Source organism: Calliphora vicina, chromosome 5 (genome assembly GCF_958450345.1).
Source record: "Calliphora vicina chromosome 5, idCalVici1.1, whole genome shotgun sequence".
In the NCBI taxonomy this organism is placed as follows: domain Eukaryota; kingdom Metazoa; phylum Arthropoda; class Insecta; order Diptera; family Calliphoridae; genus Calliphora; species Calliphora vicina.
Window position 1 is genome coordinate 6,941,279 of NC_088784.1, and position 18,025 is coordinate 6,959,303.

Sequence of the window (18,025 nt, forward strand, 5' to 3'; positions counted from 1 at the left end):
ATTTTTCTTAGAAATCGATTAATTTGTAAAAAAAACCGAGAACCAGTTTTTAGTAAAAAACTCTTTATTTGTTGAAAAACGGTTTTTAGTGAAAACGATGTTTAATTGAAAAACTCTTTATTTAGTGAAAAACTTATTTTTAAGTGATAAAAGGTTTTTAGTGAAAGACGGTTTTAAATTGAAATGTAATTTAAGTGAAACTCGTTTTTAGTGAAAACGGGTTTTGAGTGGTTAACGGTATTTAAATGAAAAACGGGTTTTAAGTAAAAAACGGTTTTTAGTGAAATCATGTTTTAATTAAGTGAAAACGGTTTTCGTGAAAACAAGTTTTTTAAAATATTTTTATGTAAACAAAATTTTTTTATTTTTATACCCTACACCACCATAGTGGGGAGGGTATAATGCGTTTGTGCAGATGTTTGTAACGCCCAAAAATATTAGTCTAACACCCACCTTAAAGTATACCGATCGACTTAGAATCACTTTCTGAGTCTATTAAACGATGTCCGTCCGTCCGTCTGGTCGGCTGGCTGGCTGTACATGTAAACCTTGTGCACAGAGTACAGGTCGCAATTTTGAAGATATTTCGATGAAATTTGGGGCATAGAATTTTTTCTGCTCAAGGACCAAGCCTATTGAAACTGGCTGAAATCGGTTAATTATTTCACCTAGCCCCCATACAAATGTCATCCCGAAATTGGACTTTATCGGTCATAAATGTTTAATTTATATATGTATCTCCACAAATTTCGCTCTAAATAAGTTTTATATATACAAAATTCATGTCACCAAATTTTGTTACGATCGGTCCATAATTAGTCATAGCTCCCATATATGCCCGCTTCCGAAAATCACTTTAACGTGCATAAATCGCTTAAGAATGTTGGTATACACACAAAATTCAATATAGTTAACTTTAATATAGACATAAATCACACGACCTAATTTCATGGTGATCGGTCCATAATTGATCATAGCCCCCATATAAGGCCCACTTCCGAAAATCACTCAAAAATATAAATTATTGAAATTTTAAAAGAAAAATGTTTTTGCTCTTTTACTTAGTGTAGTGTATTATATGGTCGGGCTTGACCGATCATAGTTTCTTACTTGTTTTTAAATACTTTTTAAATTTTTTGTTGAAAAAGTTTTTACCAAATTTTTTTTTTTAATTTTAAAAAAAATTTAATTTTTGGAAAAAGAATTTAGACAAAAAAAATTTGTTTGATGACAAAAAAAATCGGGTTTAAAAATATTTTTCCCGATTATGACCCATTGCAGGTCCAACTTACTATATACATCGTTGCAATGGGCTTTCAAAAAACTATCATTAGATATCCATATTAATGACTTAGTCCAGATATAGATCGAAAACAGGCCAAACATCTAATCAAATCTCAGCCATTTGTGGGCCGATTTTATCAATTTTAAACAGTAACCTAGCCGGAAAAATTCCCGATATATTGATGTATGAATCATGTATGTAAGTTATTTTCAACATACAGACGGACTGACGGACATTGCCAAAAGATATATACTTTGTGGGGTCGCAAATGAAAAATGTAGAATTTACAAACGGAATGACAAACTTATATACTTATATACCCTTGCCCTGAGGAAAAACCAGGACAACCTCAATTTTTGACCTATTTTTGATCTAAACGTGGATTACTAACTCATTAATATAGACAATATGGATATCCAATTATCAAGGACCTTTGTAAGTCGGTCCTACACTTGGTCAAAATCGGGAAAAATATTTTTTACCCCGAATTTTTTTTTTTCACCAAAAAAAATTTTTGTTATAAAATTTTTTTCACAAAAAAATTAAAAATTTTTTTTTTAATTAAAATTAATGAATAAAAAAAATTTAATTTTGTTTACCTAAGAATATTTAAAATTTTTATTTTAAATGATCTGTTAAAATCAGTCACAGCAAAATTACTTTCTGGGTAAGTTTTAATTAAAAACTACTAGTATTAAATTGCTCAATAAATTGAAAATAGTTTTATGTGAAATAATTGAAAAACTCAACAGTTTATACAAACATACTTCAATATAATTTCATGGTTAAGAAATCATTTACTTAAGATAACAATTTCAAACAAGAATGCAAAAATATTTATAAACAAAGACAGGAATTTATAAATACCGGCACCAAACTGAAGAACACTTCAGTATTCAGTTAATACCTAGCGAAACAAAAATGTTTCGCATAAAATTTTTAATAATAAATTGCTTACTCTTAAGCACTCATATAATATGGGTTCAAGGCTGTACTGGTGAAGGAGGTGTCAGTGAGACAACTACAACTACCAAGGATTGGTGGCAAACTTCTCAATTCTATCAGATATATCCCAGATCATTTATGGACTCTAATGGTGATGGCATAGGTGATTTAAAAGGCATAACATCCAAATTATCGTATCTCAAGGAAATTGGCATTAATGCCACTTGGCTGTCTCCTATCTATGTCTCACCTATGGCTGATTTTGGTTATGACATCGCGGATTTCTTTGATATACAACCGGAATATGGCACTTTAGATGATTTTGATGAAATGATTAAGGAGGCCAATAGATTGGGCATTAAGATCATAATGGATTTTGTGCCCAATCATTCGAGTGATGAAAGTGTGTGGTTTAAAAAATCCGTTAATCGCGAAAAGGGCTATGAGGATTATTATGTGTGGGAAGATGGCTATTTAAGTGAAAATGGTACTAGAATGCCACCTAGCAATTGGCTGCAGGCTTTTCGTGGTTCTGCCTGGGAATGGAATGAACAGAGACAACAATATTATTTGCATCAGTTTGCTGTTAAACAAGTCGATTTAAATTATCGCAATCCCGATGTGGTGGCTCAAATGAAACGTGTTCTTACCTTTTGGTTGGATCGTGGTGTGGCTGGCTTTAGATGTGATGCTGTTCCCTGGATGTTTGAAGTTTTACCAGATGAAAATGGTCGTTATCCCGATGAACCACCGAGCGGTGTAACCGATGATCCCTTGGATGAGAGATATCTAAAACATATTTATACTCAAGATCAGCCGGAAACCATAGATATGGTTTATCAGTGGCATACTTTGTTGCAGGACTATCAACGGGTCCATGGTGGTGATACGCGAGTGTTGATGATTGAAACTTGGTCTGCAATTGATCAAGTTATGCTTATGTATGGCAATAACACAGCTGATGGTGCTCAGATTCCCTTTAATTTCCAATTTATCATTGGTGGTAGTAGTAATCTGGATAATACAGATTTGAAGGCACCCGGATTTGTTAAGATTATAAAGTCTTGGTTTACAAATATGCCATCTGGAAAAACAGCGAATTGGGTGGTAAGTTGTAAGAGGAAAGTGATCAAATTAACAGTTCAGTAAAATTAATATCAGCTATTTATATTTGGCACTCCTCTTTTTAGATGGGCAATCATGACAGACGTCGTGTGGGCAGTCGCTATGGTGAGAATCGTATTGATCTTATGAACATGTTGCAAATGTTTTTACCAGGTGTTAGTGTCACCTATAATGTAAGTTTTTATTCACGATTCTTCAATTTTCAACTAGTTTCATAAAAAAATAAACACTTTTTGTTAAATAAAGGGTGATGAAATCGGTATGCTTGATTTCGAGGTATCCTGGGAGGACAGTGTGGATCCGGCTGCTTGCAATTCCAATGCCAGTATCTATGAAAAGTTCACCAGAGATCCGGAACGTACCCCCTTCCAATGGTCGTCAGCAGCCAATGCTGGCTTCTCTACTGCCTCAAAAACATGGCTGCCCATCAATCCCAACTATGTCGATGTTAATGTGGAAACTGAGTCAGCTCAAACGAAAAGTCATTTAAATGTCTATAAGCAAATGTCCAAACTAAGACAAACGAAAACCATACAAGATGGTAATATACAATATGGCAATGTTGGCGATAATATCTTGGCTATAAAAAGGTAAGAAATTCAACTCAAATATAAAGCAAGTTATTAACAGTTTGAATATTTATATAGATCCCTAGCCAATGATAAAACTTATATACTTTTGGCCAATGTTTTGTCTGAAGACACTTCGGCTGATGTTACCGATATTATTAAGGCTACTGGTACTTTCCAGACCAAAATTGCTAATGTTATTTCCACCAGAAAAGAGGGGTAATTTGTTTTTATTTTTTGAAAATATCAAAAACTTAACTTTAATATATGATTAATTTGTTTCTTTCAGCGACTTGGTTACTTTGGACAATGTTTATTTACAGGGCAATGAAGCTATCATAGTGGAATCTGTTTAATTCAATTAATGGTGAATATATAATGTTTTAATAAAAATCTGAAAAATAGAATATTACACGTATTTAGAGTTTTTATTTTCGTAAGTAAATTAACCAACTATGATGTCAATTTAGCTAATGAATTCTTAAGTTAAATTTGTTTGTCAAGGAAACATTTTGAGGTATGATATTAGACATTGATATTGTGATAAAATGTGGTTAGAATTACAGTAATCCGAACAAAATTTTAATATTGACTCGGAATGTTTATACTCTTTTGGGCTTTGGCAAAATCCGATTGCAATTAGTTTATAATACCGCCATTTCTAACAAACTTTCTGTTCTATTTCCTGTGGTCATAGCTACCATGTTGACCACTTGCGATCTTTTCTCATCTAGTTTCTACCTCTTCAAATATCACATTATCAATGTATACTCAGGCTACCAATGACATGCCATGTTCTCGTTTGACAGCCTAGATCCTTTATTCGCACGATTGTCAGTTTGTTGATTAACCCTCCATTCAGTTTAAGGACTTCCGGTATTTATGGACTAAGGGTGATATAGTGAAAACTCTAATCATGGAATTTATTGCTGCCTGACAGTTGGTAAAAATTCGGATATGTCTGTTCGATATCATGTAATACTTTATTGAGTTTGCTGCCCCCTTAATAGCCTGAAATACATTCCCACTTCATTAATGTGTATTCTACATAACGAGACCTTCTCTCCTCTTGAGCCATCTGTGAATGCACTTAGATTCTGCGATTACTCAGAGAGTTCCTATACAAGTCCTGTACTATACGACATCCAAAAGCGTTGTTGATAAATACCTGTTAATTGGATTTCGATAGTACGTTGGACACTATCTACATGCCATCAATTTGCAGATGTGTCCACTGTCAAAATCAAAATCACAGATGTTATTCTTCCTCATGAGTTGAATGGCATTACATTAATGTGTCTTTTATATGTGAACAGGGCATGGCCATCTATATCAAGAGATTTTGTTTTATAGTGACCTTCAAATTCTCGTATGGACCCTAATTTAAGCTGATCCAAAATTTCAAAATCGTAATACTCTCCCGCTTGTAAATCTTGAAAAAAATATTTCTAATACATGGAGAATGATAAGTTCTTTAAATTAATGCATATATAAAAATAGATATATCTGTCGAGGAATGGGTGAATAAAACATTTGCCCTTTATTCCAGCAAGATGGCCATTGAAAAGTATTTAAGAGCTAGCTCCAATGATCGTTAACTAAGTCTACATTGTAGGGTGGCCTGCTCTGTATAAAATAATCAAAGAATGACAAGAATATGTGTTACTTTTAAACCCATTGTTCTGGCATCATTAGCAAAATAGTATAACTTGTAAAAGGAAGAATGTTAGACGTTTACTTAAGTGGCTATAAATTTCGAATTGTGTTGGTTGTCGTCACCAGAGATCTCGATCTATAGATATAAAGAAGATATCGGACCACTGCAGTGCTTTTTAGTCAGAAATTTCAAGATAATTTCAATATTCCAAATCGAAACGACGAACAGGAAATTGGAACCGAGAGAATAATGGAAACTATTTATTAACAAAAAATTTTTTTTTTATTTTTTTAACAAAAAAATTTTGTTTCTTAAGTTTGTCACTAATAAATTTAAAAAAAAAGCAAGTAAGAAAGTATACCCTACACTAAGTAAAGAGCAAAAACATTTTTCTTTTAAAATTTCAATAATTTATATTTTTGAGTGATTTTCTGAACTGGGCCATATATGGGGGCTATGACCAATTATGGACCGATCACCATTAAATTAGGTCGTGTGATTTATGTCTATATGAAAGTTTACTATTTTGAATTTTGTGAGTATACCAACATTTTTAAGCGATTTATGCACGTTAAAGTGATTTTTGAAAGCCGGTCTATATGGGAGCTATGACTAATTATGGACCGATCGTAACAAAATTTGGTGACATGCATTTTGTATATATAAAACTTATTTGGAGCGAATTTTGTGTAGATACATGTATAAATTAAACATTTATGACCGATAAAGTCCAATTTCGAGGGGACATTTGTATGGGGGCTAGGTGAAATAATGGACCGATTTCAGCCAGTTTCAATAGGCTTCGTCCTTGGGCCGAAAAAATTATATGTACCAAATTTTATCGAAATATCTTCAAAATTGCGACCTGTACTCTGCGCACAAGGTTTACATGGACAGACAGCCAGCCAGCCAGCCAGCCAGCCAGCCAGACGGACGGACGGACATCGTTTAATCGACTCAGAAAGTGATTCTAAGAGCTAGTTCCTGGGATAGAGATAATCTACATTCTTCGCTTAAACCTAAATTAAACTAAAAATTGTGTTTCTCACTTATTGTTTATATGCTATATAATCTAGGTTTAACTGAGCATCATTGGTGAGTTAAACCTAAGTATAAAATGCCAAAGCTCAAACAGATGGAAAATAAAATAAACAATTCAGCACAGCAGCTCTTTGTTTTTATTTGCTTTATTAACATCAATATAATTTTTAATATACATTTTATATACTTTTATGTCGCTTTTTCTTTTAGAAAGTTAAAATTTACAAAAAAAAGTTATGTAACGCGGTTGCTTTTTCTTATAAAATGTATAGTATTGCCATATTTATATGAAAAAATTTGAAGAATAAACATGTGAATTGACTGAAAAGTATGGCAATGCTAACAAAATTAATCCACTAGTGAGAAACACAATCATTGGTTAAATTCCGGCAAAATATGTTTCAGGATTTATATAACAGCGTGTTAAGCTGAGTTTAACTGACAAGTAAGAAACTAGCTCTAAGTCGATTGGTATACTTTAAGGTGGGTGTTAGACTAATATTTTTGGGCGTTACACACATCTGCACAAACGCATAATACCCTCCCCACTATGGTGGTGTAGGGTATAAAAAATATTAATAAAGAAATTTAAAAAAAAATATTTTAATAACAATTTTGTTCACAAATTAAAAAAAAAAAATTATAAAAATAAAAAAATGTTTTTTTTTTAAATATTGTTAAAATTTTTATTTTAAAGTATAATTTGGTGAAGGGTATATAAGATTAGACATAGTCGATTATAGCTCTCCTACTTGTTTTTGTTAAATTTTATTTTTATTCCAACATATTTAAGAGATTAAAGTTAAAGTGATTTTCGGAAGTAGACCTTATAGGGGAGCTATGACTAACAATGTACCGATCATCATAAAATTTGGTGACATGATTTCGGTATATATATAAAATTTATTTGGAGCGAAATTTGTTTAGATCCTATATAAATTAAACATTTATAAACGATTAAGTCCTATTTCGGGAGGACATTTATATGGGGGCTAGGTGAAATAATGGACAAATTTTTGCCAGTTTCAATATGTTTCATCCTTGAGCCGATGCACAGTGTGGTAGATCGCAAATCTAACTGGACAAAATTAATAAATCACGTTGGGTTCACTTCTCACTTATGAATCATATAAAAAATGAGTTCAAATATATAGACGATTATAAAAAACCAACTTTTTTTTCGCAATGTATTTTGGGAATTTTTACCCATTCTTCAAAAATTTTCTTTCGTGAAAAAGTAGAAGTCATACTGGAAAAGTGAAAAAATTTATGGCGGTCGCAAGAATGCGCAAGATGTTTTTGATTTACCTTGAAAAGAACACTTGAAAGATTAACTTAAATATAGTTTTACACCGGAACTATCCGGAATAAACAGCTTTAACTCTACTTGAAAAAAGGAAATATTTTATTTTTTCTTTGTGTAGGTCATACTGGAAAAGTGAAAAAAAAATGTATGGCGGTCGCAAAAATGCGCAAGATGTTTTTGATTTACCTTAAAGTGAACACTTGACAGATTAACCCAAATGTAGTTTTACAGCGGAACTATGCGGAATAAACAGCTTTAACTCTACTTGAAAAAAGGAAATATTTTATTTTTTCCAATTTCTGATCTTCTCACAAAAATAGTTTTTTTAATAGTTACAATGGAAATAATTAAATGAAAATTGTTGTATATTTCCTTGAAATAGAGCTTAATAATAATATAAAAAAAATTATGACACCGTAGCGTTTTTAATCATAAACCAAAGTCACACAAAAAATACACTTCTCTCTGAAATCTTAATGCACCTGTTGACAACAACTGACTTTTAAGCTTAGTTTTTCCTAATCGGAGCAAAAAACCAAAAAAAAAAACAAAACATGAATTACAGTTCCCTATTGTATTGAGAAGCTCATTAAATGATCAGAAGAAATATTGCCAGACAATTATTTTTTAATTTTGTCCAGCTAGATTTGTGATTTACCACAGTGTGCGATGGTAATAAATGTGGCAAATTTGATCAAAATATATTCGAAATTGCAGCGTATACTTTGCATGGAACGCCAGCCAGCTGGACGTACGGTCGGACAGACATTTAATCCACTCAGAAAGTGATTCTTGGTTGATCGGTTGTTGTACGTAACAAACATCAGTACAAACTTATAATACAACCAACCACCTCACCTATCTTGGTGTTGTAGGGTATAATAACGAAGCGGTTCATATTATAACCACTAACTATCTAGACATGATCCTTAATCATTTTTAATGAATGTTTTACCAACATTCTCATATGATCATTTCCAGTGGGCTACTCTAATAAATTTAACAATTAACATATTTTATTTTTAAATTGAAGCAAATAGTACAGACTATGTTTATATCACTACTAAGCTACATAGTACTGATCTAATTGGGGGCATGATCCTTTCTGATAAAATCCATGAATAAAGTTACCTAATGGTCATTTAAAGATCTAGAATTTACATATAGACCCTTTTTCGGACAAGACTATTATATGAGGAGACGCAGAACAAAAGGTCTTTTTCGCATTTTTTAAAATATTGGTTTTTAGTATTTTTATAACATTTGGGTTAAAATCTTCTAGAAACAAACAAGTTAGCAAACATTTTTTAATTTCTTTACTAAGTAAATGGGTTCTAAAAAAATTTGTGCTTAACAAAGTACAACACTAGTATAAAACGAAAAAAAGAAAAATTAATTTCAATGTGTAATTTGATTATATATGAGATCAGTATTAAAAGCATTCATTTAAAATATTATAGTTTAAAAAAACGCATAAAAAACGTACTTTTTAATTTTGTTTTTAACAAAGCGTACTTTTTTCTTTATTTTTTAACAAAAGGTTATTTTTCCGATATAAAAATGGCTTTATATCAAACATTCTTAACATTTAATGTGGTGACTTATGGCATTTAGATGTATCTATTGATAAGCAAGAAACTGGTTACCATTTCCAGGTTCATGCAGTTTCTTAAGGGGCGAAATAAATAAAACTCAATTTCCCAAAAGTTTGACATGAGCGAAAAAGTACCTTTTGTTCTGCGGCCCTTCATATATAGATATATCAAATATCTACTACAATAATTCACAATTTTTTAATTAAACTGTTTTACAACGATAATCATTTTAACCAAAGGTCTATATAAAATAGAAAGGTCTCAAATAAAATTATTCTCTGTGTAATATGAATTAAAAACTATTTAACTGCATATATGTCTGTAAGTATTCTTGTGTAAAATAATTCAAAACAACAAAATAAATAAACACTCTAAACAAGCAAACTTGAACGGGATTTTAAAGCTGAGAGATCATTCACTTAAGATATAAACTTCTAGTGGGAACATTATAAATACAAACAAAACTAAAAAAATATCTAAAGTATAAATTCAGAAATAATATAAAGAAATACTTTAGTATTCATTTAAGACTTCTAAAGCAAACAAAAAAGGGGATGTTGGAAAAATGTTACGCATAAAATTTTTAATAATAAATTGCTTACTCTTAAGCTCTCATATAATATGGGTTGAAAGTTGTACTGGTGAAGGAGGTGTTAGTGAGACAACAACAACCAAGGATTGGTGGCAAACTTCTCAATTCTATCAGATATATCCCAGATCTTTTATGGACTCTAATGGTGATGGCATAGGTGATTTAAAAGGCATCACATCCAAATTATCGTATCTCAAGGAAATTGGTATTAATGCCACTTGGCTGTCACCCATATATCTGTCACCTATGGCAGATTTTGGTTACGATATTGCGGATTTCTTTGATATCCAACCGGAATATGGCACTTTAGATGATTTTGATGAATTGATTAAGGAGGCCAATAGATTGGGTCTTAAGATTATTATGGATTTTGTGCCCAATCATTCGAGTGATGAAAATGTGTGGTTTACAAAATCCGTTAATCGTGAAAAGGGCTATGAGGACTATTATGTGTGGCATGATGGCTATGTAAGTGATGATGGTACAAGAGTACCACCCAACAATTGGCTGCAGGCTTTTCGTGGTTCAGCCTGGGAATGGAACGAACAAAGACAGCAATACTATTTGCATCAGTTTGCTGTGAAACAGCCCGATTTGAATTATCGTAATCCCGATGTGGTGGCTCAAATGAAACGTGTTCTTACCTATTGGCTGGATCGTGGTGTGGCTGGCTTTAGAATTGATGCTGTACCCTGGATGTTTGAAGTTTTGCCCGATGAAACTGGTCGTTATCCCGATGAACCTTTAAGTGGCTATACTGACGATACCGATGATCCTTCATATCTATTGCATATTTATACTCAAGATCAGCCGGAAACCATAGATATGGTTTATCAGTGGCATACTTTGTTGCAGGACTATCAACGTGTCCATGGTGGTGATACGCGAGTGTTGATGGTTGAAACTTGGTCTGCATTGGACCAAGTTATGCTTATGTATGGCAATAAGACAGCTGATGGTGCTCAGATTCCCTTCAATTTCCAATTTATAGTGGGTGGCAATGGAAATCAAATTAACACGGATTTGAAGGCACCAGGATTTGTTAAAATTATAAAGTCTTGGTTTACAAATATGCCAGCAGGAAAAACCGCTAATTGGGTGGTAAGTTGAATAGATAAAATATTCAAATTACTACCTAAATATCTCTTTTTATCTCTGTTAGATGGGTAATCATGACAAACGTCGTGTGGGCAGTCGCTATGGTGAGAATCGTATCGATCTGATGAACATGTTGCAAATGTTTTTACCCGGTGTTAGCATCACCTACAATGTAAGTTTAAATTTCTATGTTTTTAATATTTCCTGTTTCTAAAATGCTATTTTTTATGCTTCAAAAAGGGTGACGAACTGGGCATGTTAGATTTAGAAATATCATGGGAGGACAGTGTAGATCCGGCTGCTTGCAATTCGAATCCCGACATCTATCAACAATCAACTAGAGATCCAGCACGTACCCCCTTCCAATGGTCATCAGCTGCCAATGCTGGCTTCTCTACCTCTTCGAAAACCTGGCTGCCCATCAATCCCAACTATGTCGATATTAATGTGGAAACTGAGTCGGCTCAAACGAAAAGTCATTTAAATGTCTATAAGCAAATGTCCAAACTACGACAAACGAATACCATACAAAATGGTAATATACAATATGGCAATGTGGGTGACAATATCTTGGCTATAAAGAGGTAAGAAAAAAATAAGAAAGCTATATTCGGCTGTGCCGAATCTTGTATAAACTTCACCAAATTATACCTTAAAATAAAAATTTTAAATATTTTTAGGTAAACGAAATTAAAAAAAAGAAAAATTTAAAATTTCCATTAAAATTTAAAAATAAATTTTCGAAATTTTTAAAAAAAAAATTTCAAATTTTTAAGTACAAAAATTTATGAAAAAAACATCAGCACTAATCCAATATACCCTCCCCACTATGGTGGTGTAGGGTATACAAATTCGGTTCAAAAAATATTTTTCCAGATTTTGACCCTTGTACTACTAAGGCCTTATATTGCAAAGTTCTTTTAAATATCTATCATTAGATAGCCATATTGTCTACATTAATGATTGGCCAAAATTTAAAAATTTTTTTTTTCGAAACTTAAAAAAAAAAAAAATTAATAAAAAATATTTTGTTTTGAAAAAATTCGGTTCAAAAATTTTTTTTCCCGATTTTGAAACATACTAAGAAATTTAAAAAAAATTTATTTTTTTCATAAAATTTTGAAAATTTATTTTTAATTTTTTTCGAAATTTAAAAAAAAAATAATTTTTTAGTAAAAAAATTTTATAACAAAATAAATTTTTTGGTGAAAAAAAATTCGGGTCAAAAAATATTTTTTCCGATTTTGACCCATTGCAAAGGTTTTTTAAATATATATCATCTAAATATTATCCACATTAATGACTTTATAATCAAAGAAATTCTAAAAATTTAGTTTTTTCATAAAATTTAGAAAATTTATTTTTAATTTTTTTTTTTAAAAAAAATTTTTTAATAAAACTTTTTTGACAAACAAATTTTTGGTGAAAAAAATGTTGGGTCAAAATATATTTTCCCCAATTTCGAGCCATTGTAGGTCCGATATACTATGGCCTTATAATGCAAAGGTGTTTTAAATATATATTTTGACCCATTGTATGTCCGACATACTATCTATGACCTTATATTGCAAAGGTATTTTAAATATCTATCATTAGATATCCATATTGTCTATATAAATCTAAGAAATTAAAAAAATTTAGTTAAATTTTATGAACAAATTTTGAAAATTTATTTTTGATTTTTTTCGAAATTTTTTTCAAAAAATATTTTTCCCAATTTTGACCTATTGTAGGTCCGAAATACTATGGCCTTATATTGCAAAAGTCTTTTAAATATATATCATTAGATATCCATATTGTCTATATTACTGACTTTATAATCCAGATATAAATAAACAAGTAAGATAGCTATATTCGGCTGTGCCGAATCTTATATACCCTTCACCAAATTATACTTTAAAATAAGAATTTTAAATATTTTTAGGTAAACAAAATTTAAATTTTTTTCCAGTTGTTTTTTAAATTTTTTTTAAAATTTTTTTTTTTAAATTTTAAAATTTTTTTTTAGTTTTTAAATTTATTTTTTTTAATATGAAAAAAAAAATTCGGGTTAAAAAATATTTTTTCCGATTTTGACCCATTGTAGGTCCAACTTACTATGATCTTATATACGTCGTTGCAAAGGTCTTTGAAATATTTATCATTAGATATCCATATTGTCTATAATAATGATTTAGTAATCCAGATATGGGTCAAAAATAGGTCAAAAATCGAGGTTGTCCTGGTTTTTTTCTTATATCTCAGCAGCCGAGCCGGAATAATTTCGGAGATATTGATGTATCATTCGTGTATGTAAGTTATTTGGGGGCTTCAGAAAGTTGATTTCAACACACAGTCGGACAGACGGACATGGCTATATCGACTCCGCTATCTATAACGATTCAGAATATATATGGGGCATTTCATGTCAAGTGAACCAACTTTTGAAATCGATGTCTTCCGATCGGGATATCTATCAAAATAAATATTTTTTAACTCAAGACTTACAATTTTAGACTTTTTTTTTTGCAAATACGATTTTTTTTCCAAATGGGCCCTTTTTTTTGTAGTCAAAAGAAAGCTTAGGTCCATTCCTTTAAGATATTTTTAGTCCCTTAGTGGGATGCGAGTGGGATATCTATCAAAATAAATATTTTGTAACGCAAGACATACAATTTTTTAATTTTTTTTTGCAAAATCAAAATTTTTTTCCAATATGGGCCCTTTTTTAATTTGGAAAATGGGCCCATATTGGAAAAAAATTTTGATTTTGCAAAAAAAAATTAAAAAATTGTATGTCTTGCGTTACAAAATATTTATTTTGATAGATATCCCACTCGCATTCCACTAAGGGACTAAAAATATCTTAAAGGAATGGACCTAAGCTTTCTTTTGACTACAAAAAAAATTTTAAAAAAAGGGCCCATTTGGAAAAAAAATCGTATTTGCAAAAAAAAAAGTCAAAAATTGTAAGTCTTGAGTTAAAAAATATTTATTTTGATAGATATCCCACTCGCATCCCACTAAGCGACCAAAAGGGTCTTCAAGCATAATATCTAAGCTTTTGTTTGACCTAAAAAAAAAGATTAAAAAAGGGTCCATTTTGAAAAAAAAAAGTCAACAAAGTTTTTGATTTTGCAAAAAAAGTCAAAAATTTTATGTTTTGAGTTACAAAATATTTATTTTGATAGATATCCCACTCGCATCCCACTAAGCAACCAAGTAGGTGTTCAAGGAAAATATCTAAACTTTATTTTAAGAAAAAAAAAAAAAAAAAAAAAAAAAAAAGGACCCATTTTAAAAAAAAGTCAAAAAGTTTTTGATTTCGGAAAAAAAATATTAAAAATTTTTTATTTTTTTTTTAAATATTTTTTTTCTAAAGATCGAAGAAATAGCTATCTATACTATTTGGGACACATTTTGCTAAGAACAATAGGTAATAAGTTACATGGATAAGAAAAAACCCCTGTTTGACCAAATTGTCAAAATTTTACCCCCTATAACTCAGAGAGTTCTCGACCGATGTTGTTGAAAAATTGTGTCTGAGTTACTATCCAATAGAGCTAACCTTGGTGCAAATTTCATCCCGATCGGAAGACATCGATTTCAAAAGTTGGTTCACTTGACATGAAATGCCCCATATACTTTGTGGGGTTGCAAATGAAAAATGTAGAAATTACAAACGGAATGACAAACTTATATATACCCTTGCCACTCATGGTGAAGGGTATAAAAATAGGTCAAAACTGATGTTGTCCTGGTCCTCCTTATACATATATCAGCCATTTGTGGGCGCGTCTATACGAGATATAATTATGTATGAATCATGTATGTAAGTTAATTGAAGACTACGGATAGTTGATTTCAACATATAGACGGACTGACTTACATGGCTATATCGCCTCCGCTATCTATAACGATCCAGACTATATATACTTTATAGGGTCACAAATGAAAAATGTAGCAAATTTACAAACGAAAAGATAAATGTTAAAAAATAGCTCAAAACTTGGGGATATTCCTAGTTCTTTGCTTATATCTCAGCCATTTGTGGGCAGATTTTAAATAGTAACTGAACCAATTGAAAGTTGATTTCAACAGACAGAGATATGGCTATATCGGCTGTGCTATCTATAGCGATCCAGAATATATATATTTTATAAAGTCGCAAATGAAAAATATGAAAATTATTATAAAGGCAATCATTTAATGTTTTAAATATTTTTACAGATCTCTACCCAATGAAAAAACCTACATATTGTTGGCCAATGTTTTGTCCGATACTGCCTCAGGGGATGTTACCGATATTATTAAGGAAAGTGGTACTTTTAAAACCAAAATTCCCAATGTTATTTCTACCAGACAAGAGGGGTAAGTTCTTAAAAATTAACAAAAATTTTTATTTAATAAATTTAATTTATTTTATTTTTTTTATTTGCAGCGACTTGGTCACTTTGAGTAATGTTAATTTAGCGGGTAATGAGGCCATTATTTTGGAATCAGTTTAAATTTAGAAAAATATATATGAGTTTATGTGAAATAATTCCAATATATAAAAATCTTAAAACTAAAAAAAATTAATTATTTTGTGTTTTTATCCTCGGCCTTGTAGTAGGTGAAATAACCCACAGAGGTGGTGAGTTTGGTGGTGGATTTTAAGATGACAGCATCTTTGGGTTGCAAAGTGATGGAAGAGGTTTTAATAAGATCACTAAAATGATAAAGAAATTAAGAATATTAAAAACTGTTTACTGTTTAAATTTTTTTTATAAAAAAAATTTAATTTCTTTTGTTTCAAATGTTTGAATTTAATTACTTTTTTTTGGCTTTAGATTGCTGGGTGACCACAGCATACACCATTTCAGTGGGCACATCTCGTAAAGTCTTTTGTAGATCAACAGTCTCTTCATTATCAAATATATTGATTAAGGTTATATAGGTGTAATCATGCAAAAGATATCTGTAATGGGTTTTTAATAAAAATAGAGTTATTGATAAAGTTTACAACAAAACAATATTTATTACAAAACCCACCTTTTCACCGCCAGCACATTTTGATTAACCGCCATCACTTGTGTTTGACCATATTTTATGGTAGATTGAGTTCTTATTGTAGACTGCAGCTCTTTAAAGATATTCACATGACTTTTAGGCTGATGTGTCTCCCACTCCATATTAACATCCCAGTAGTCTGGCGACACAGGCAACCAGGTCTTGTTCGCCGAGCTGAAACCACTTTGATAATCTCGGTTCCATTGGAATGGTGTGCGCTCGGGATCGCGTGAGAGTGTTTCATAAATATCAGGATTTGAATTACAGGCCGAAGGATCAACAGTATCATTCCAGGAAATCCATACATCAGTCATGCCAATCTCCTCACCATTATAGGTGACACTACAGCCGGGCAAAGTAAATATTAACATATTAAGCATGTCCACACGATCGGTTCCCAAGCGAGAGGCAACACGATTTTTGTCATGGTTACCCAGCTAGGTTAATAAATAAAGTTTAAAAAAATTTATGGCAAATATTCCTTAATGTTTTACTTACCACCCAATTGGCTGTACGACCCTCTGGCATATTATCCAGCCAAGTATGAATAATATCCGCATAATTATAGGCATTTGAATTATTATTCAAAGAGTTAATAAACAAGAAATTGAAAGGTATCTGAGCTCCCTCCATGGTTGCATTACCATAGTACTGCATTACCACCGATATGGGTGAATAAGTTTCCGCCATAATTATACGATCTTCACCACCAAACTCAAACTTGAAGTCATCCAATACCTGCCTCCACTGATAAACCAAATCTATGGTCTCCGGTTGATCCACTGTATAGATATGTTGCAAATAACCATAATCATCGGGATCATTAACACTAGGATTTCTAGGCTCATCCGGTAAATTGCCTTGAGCATCGGCTGCCTTTTCAAAAATATGAGGCACAGCATCGATACGAAAACCTGCCACACCCTTGTGTAACCAAAACCTTAAAACATCTTTCATGGTAGCCTGCACTATGGGATTGCGATAATTAAGATCGGGTTGTTTTTTCACAAATTGATGAAAATAATATTCCTGACGCTGTTCATGCCACTCCCAGGCTGAGCCGCGAAAAACACTAACCCAATTGGTGGGTGGTTGGCGTTTGCCATTTACAATCTTGCCCGGATGCCAGATATAGAAATCCTTATAGAAGGGATCTTTGTTAGCAGAGCGTTTAAACCACTCACACTCATCGCTGGTATGATTGGGTACAAAATCCAAAATAATTTTAATGCCCAGCTGCTGGGCCTTTTGCATTAACTCCTCAAAGTCCTGCATGCTGCCAAACAAAGGATCAATTTCATAGAAATTGGAAATGTCATAACCAAAATCAGCCATAGGCGATTTAAATATGGGAGACAACCAAGTGGCTGTTATATTAATCTCTTTCAAATACGATAGCTTCTCCGTTATGCCTAAAATTTAAAGAGATTTATATAGAATTTAAGAGAAAGCGTTCTTTGTTTGATCACTCTTTTACCTTTCAAATCGCCCACACCATCTGCATTGGTGTCTTTAAATGACCTTGGATAGATTTGATAGAATGAGGCTGTCTGCCACCATTTAGTGGCTGCCTCATAGTCCACCAATTTTTTCTCATCATTCCAGGTAACGAAATCAAAATGAGCATGATAGTTTGGAAAGACGCCAGCCAAAACATTTGTTGCTGCCGCTAAGATTAGCACACAGTGTTGCCACATTGTGGGCTAATGTTTGCTGCTATATAATTTTCAAATTAAAGAGAGAAATATGTTCTTTTTCTTTCTGCAGAATTTATTTATTGA

At 31.8% G+C, this 18,025-nt stretch overlaps 3 protein-coding genes across 3 annotated transcripts; 2 read left to right on the plus strand and 1 right to left on the minus strand.

Moving 5' to 3' along the window:
* Positions 1-2,190: 2,190 nt before the first annotated feature.
* On the plus strand, positions 2,191-4,336 carry LOC135960550 (maltase A3-like). The gene is made up of 5 exons (XM_065511866.1): positions 2,191-3,337; positions 3,421-3,528; positions 3,602-3,945; positions 4,003-4,143; positions 4,214-4,336. Exons 1-5 carry the CDS (start codon positions 2,207-2,209, stop codon positions 4,278-4,280), a joined length of 1,791 nt encoding a protein of 596 aa, XP_065367938.1. The 5' UTR covers positions 2,191-2,206; the 3' UTR covers positions 4,281-4,336.
* A 5,679-nt stretch (positions 4,337-10,015) lies between these two features.
* LOC135959641 (maltase A3-like) lies at positions 10,016-15,773 on the plus strand. The gene is made up of 5 exons (XM_065510634.1): positions 10,016-11,216; positions 11,278-11,385; positions 11,454-11,797; positions 15,423-15,563; positions 15,634-15,773. Exons 1-5 carry the CDS (start codon positions 10,089-10,091, stop codon positions 15,698-15,700), a joined length of 1,788 nt encoding a protein of 595 aa, XP_065366706.1. The 5' UTR covers positions 10,016-10,088; the 3' UTR covers positions 15,701-15,773.
* Positions 15,589-18,025, minus strand: LOC135959640 (maltase A3-like). The gene is made up of 5 exons (XM_065510633.1): positions 17,722-18,025; positions 16,743-17,656; positions 16,227-16,681; positions 16,009-16,152; positions 15,589-15,903 (listed from the first exon to the last, which is right to left on the minus strand). The coding sequence occupies exons 1-5, from the start codon at positions 17,939-17,941 to the stop codon at positions 15,774-15,776; spliced, it is 1,863 nt and encodes a 620-aa protein (XP_065366705.1). The 5' UTR covers positions 17,942-18,025; the 3' UTR covers positions 15,589-15,773.

Coding starts and splice junctions, on each gene's coding strand:
- LOC135959641 (XM_065510634.1), top strand. CDS start 10,089: ATGTTACGCATAAAATTTTTAATAATAAATTGCTTACTCTTAAGCTCT. Junction 11,798..15,422: donor AATATCTTGGCTATAAAGAG/GTAAGAAAAAAA, acceptor ATATTTTTACAG/ATCTCTACCCAATGAAAAAA. Junction 15,564..15,633: donor ATTTCTACCAGACAAGAGGG/GTAAGTTCTTAA, acceptor TTTTATTTGCAG/CGACTTGGTCACTTTGAGTA.
- LOC135960550 (XM_065511866.1), top strand. CDS start 2,207: ATGTTTCGCATAAAATTTTTAATAATAAATTGCTTACTCTTAAGCACT. Junction 3,338..3,420: donor GAAAAACAGCGAATTGGGTG/GTAAGTTGTAAG, acceptor TCCTCTTTTTAG/ATGGGCAATCATGACAGACG. Junction 4,144..4,213: donor ATTTCCACCAGAAAAGAGGG/GTAATTTGTTTT, acceptor TGTTTCTTTCAG/CGACTTGGTTACTTTGGACA.
- LOC135959640 (XM_065510633.1), bottom strand. CDS start 17,941: ATGTGGCAACACTGTGTGCTAATCTTAGCGGCAGCAACAAATGTTTTG. Junction 17,657..17,721: donor TGGTGTGGGCGATTTGAAAG/GTAAAAGAGTGA, acceptor TTTAAATTTTAG/GCATAACGGAGAAGCTATCG. Junction 16,682..16,742: donor GTCGTACAGCCAATTGGGTG/GTAAGTAAAACA, acceptor TTATTAACCTAG/CTGGGTAACCATGACAAAAA.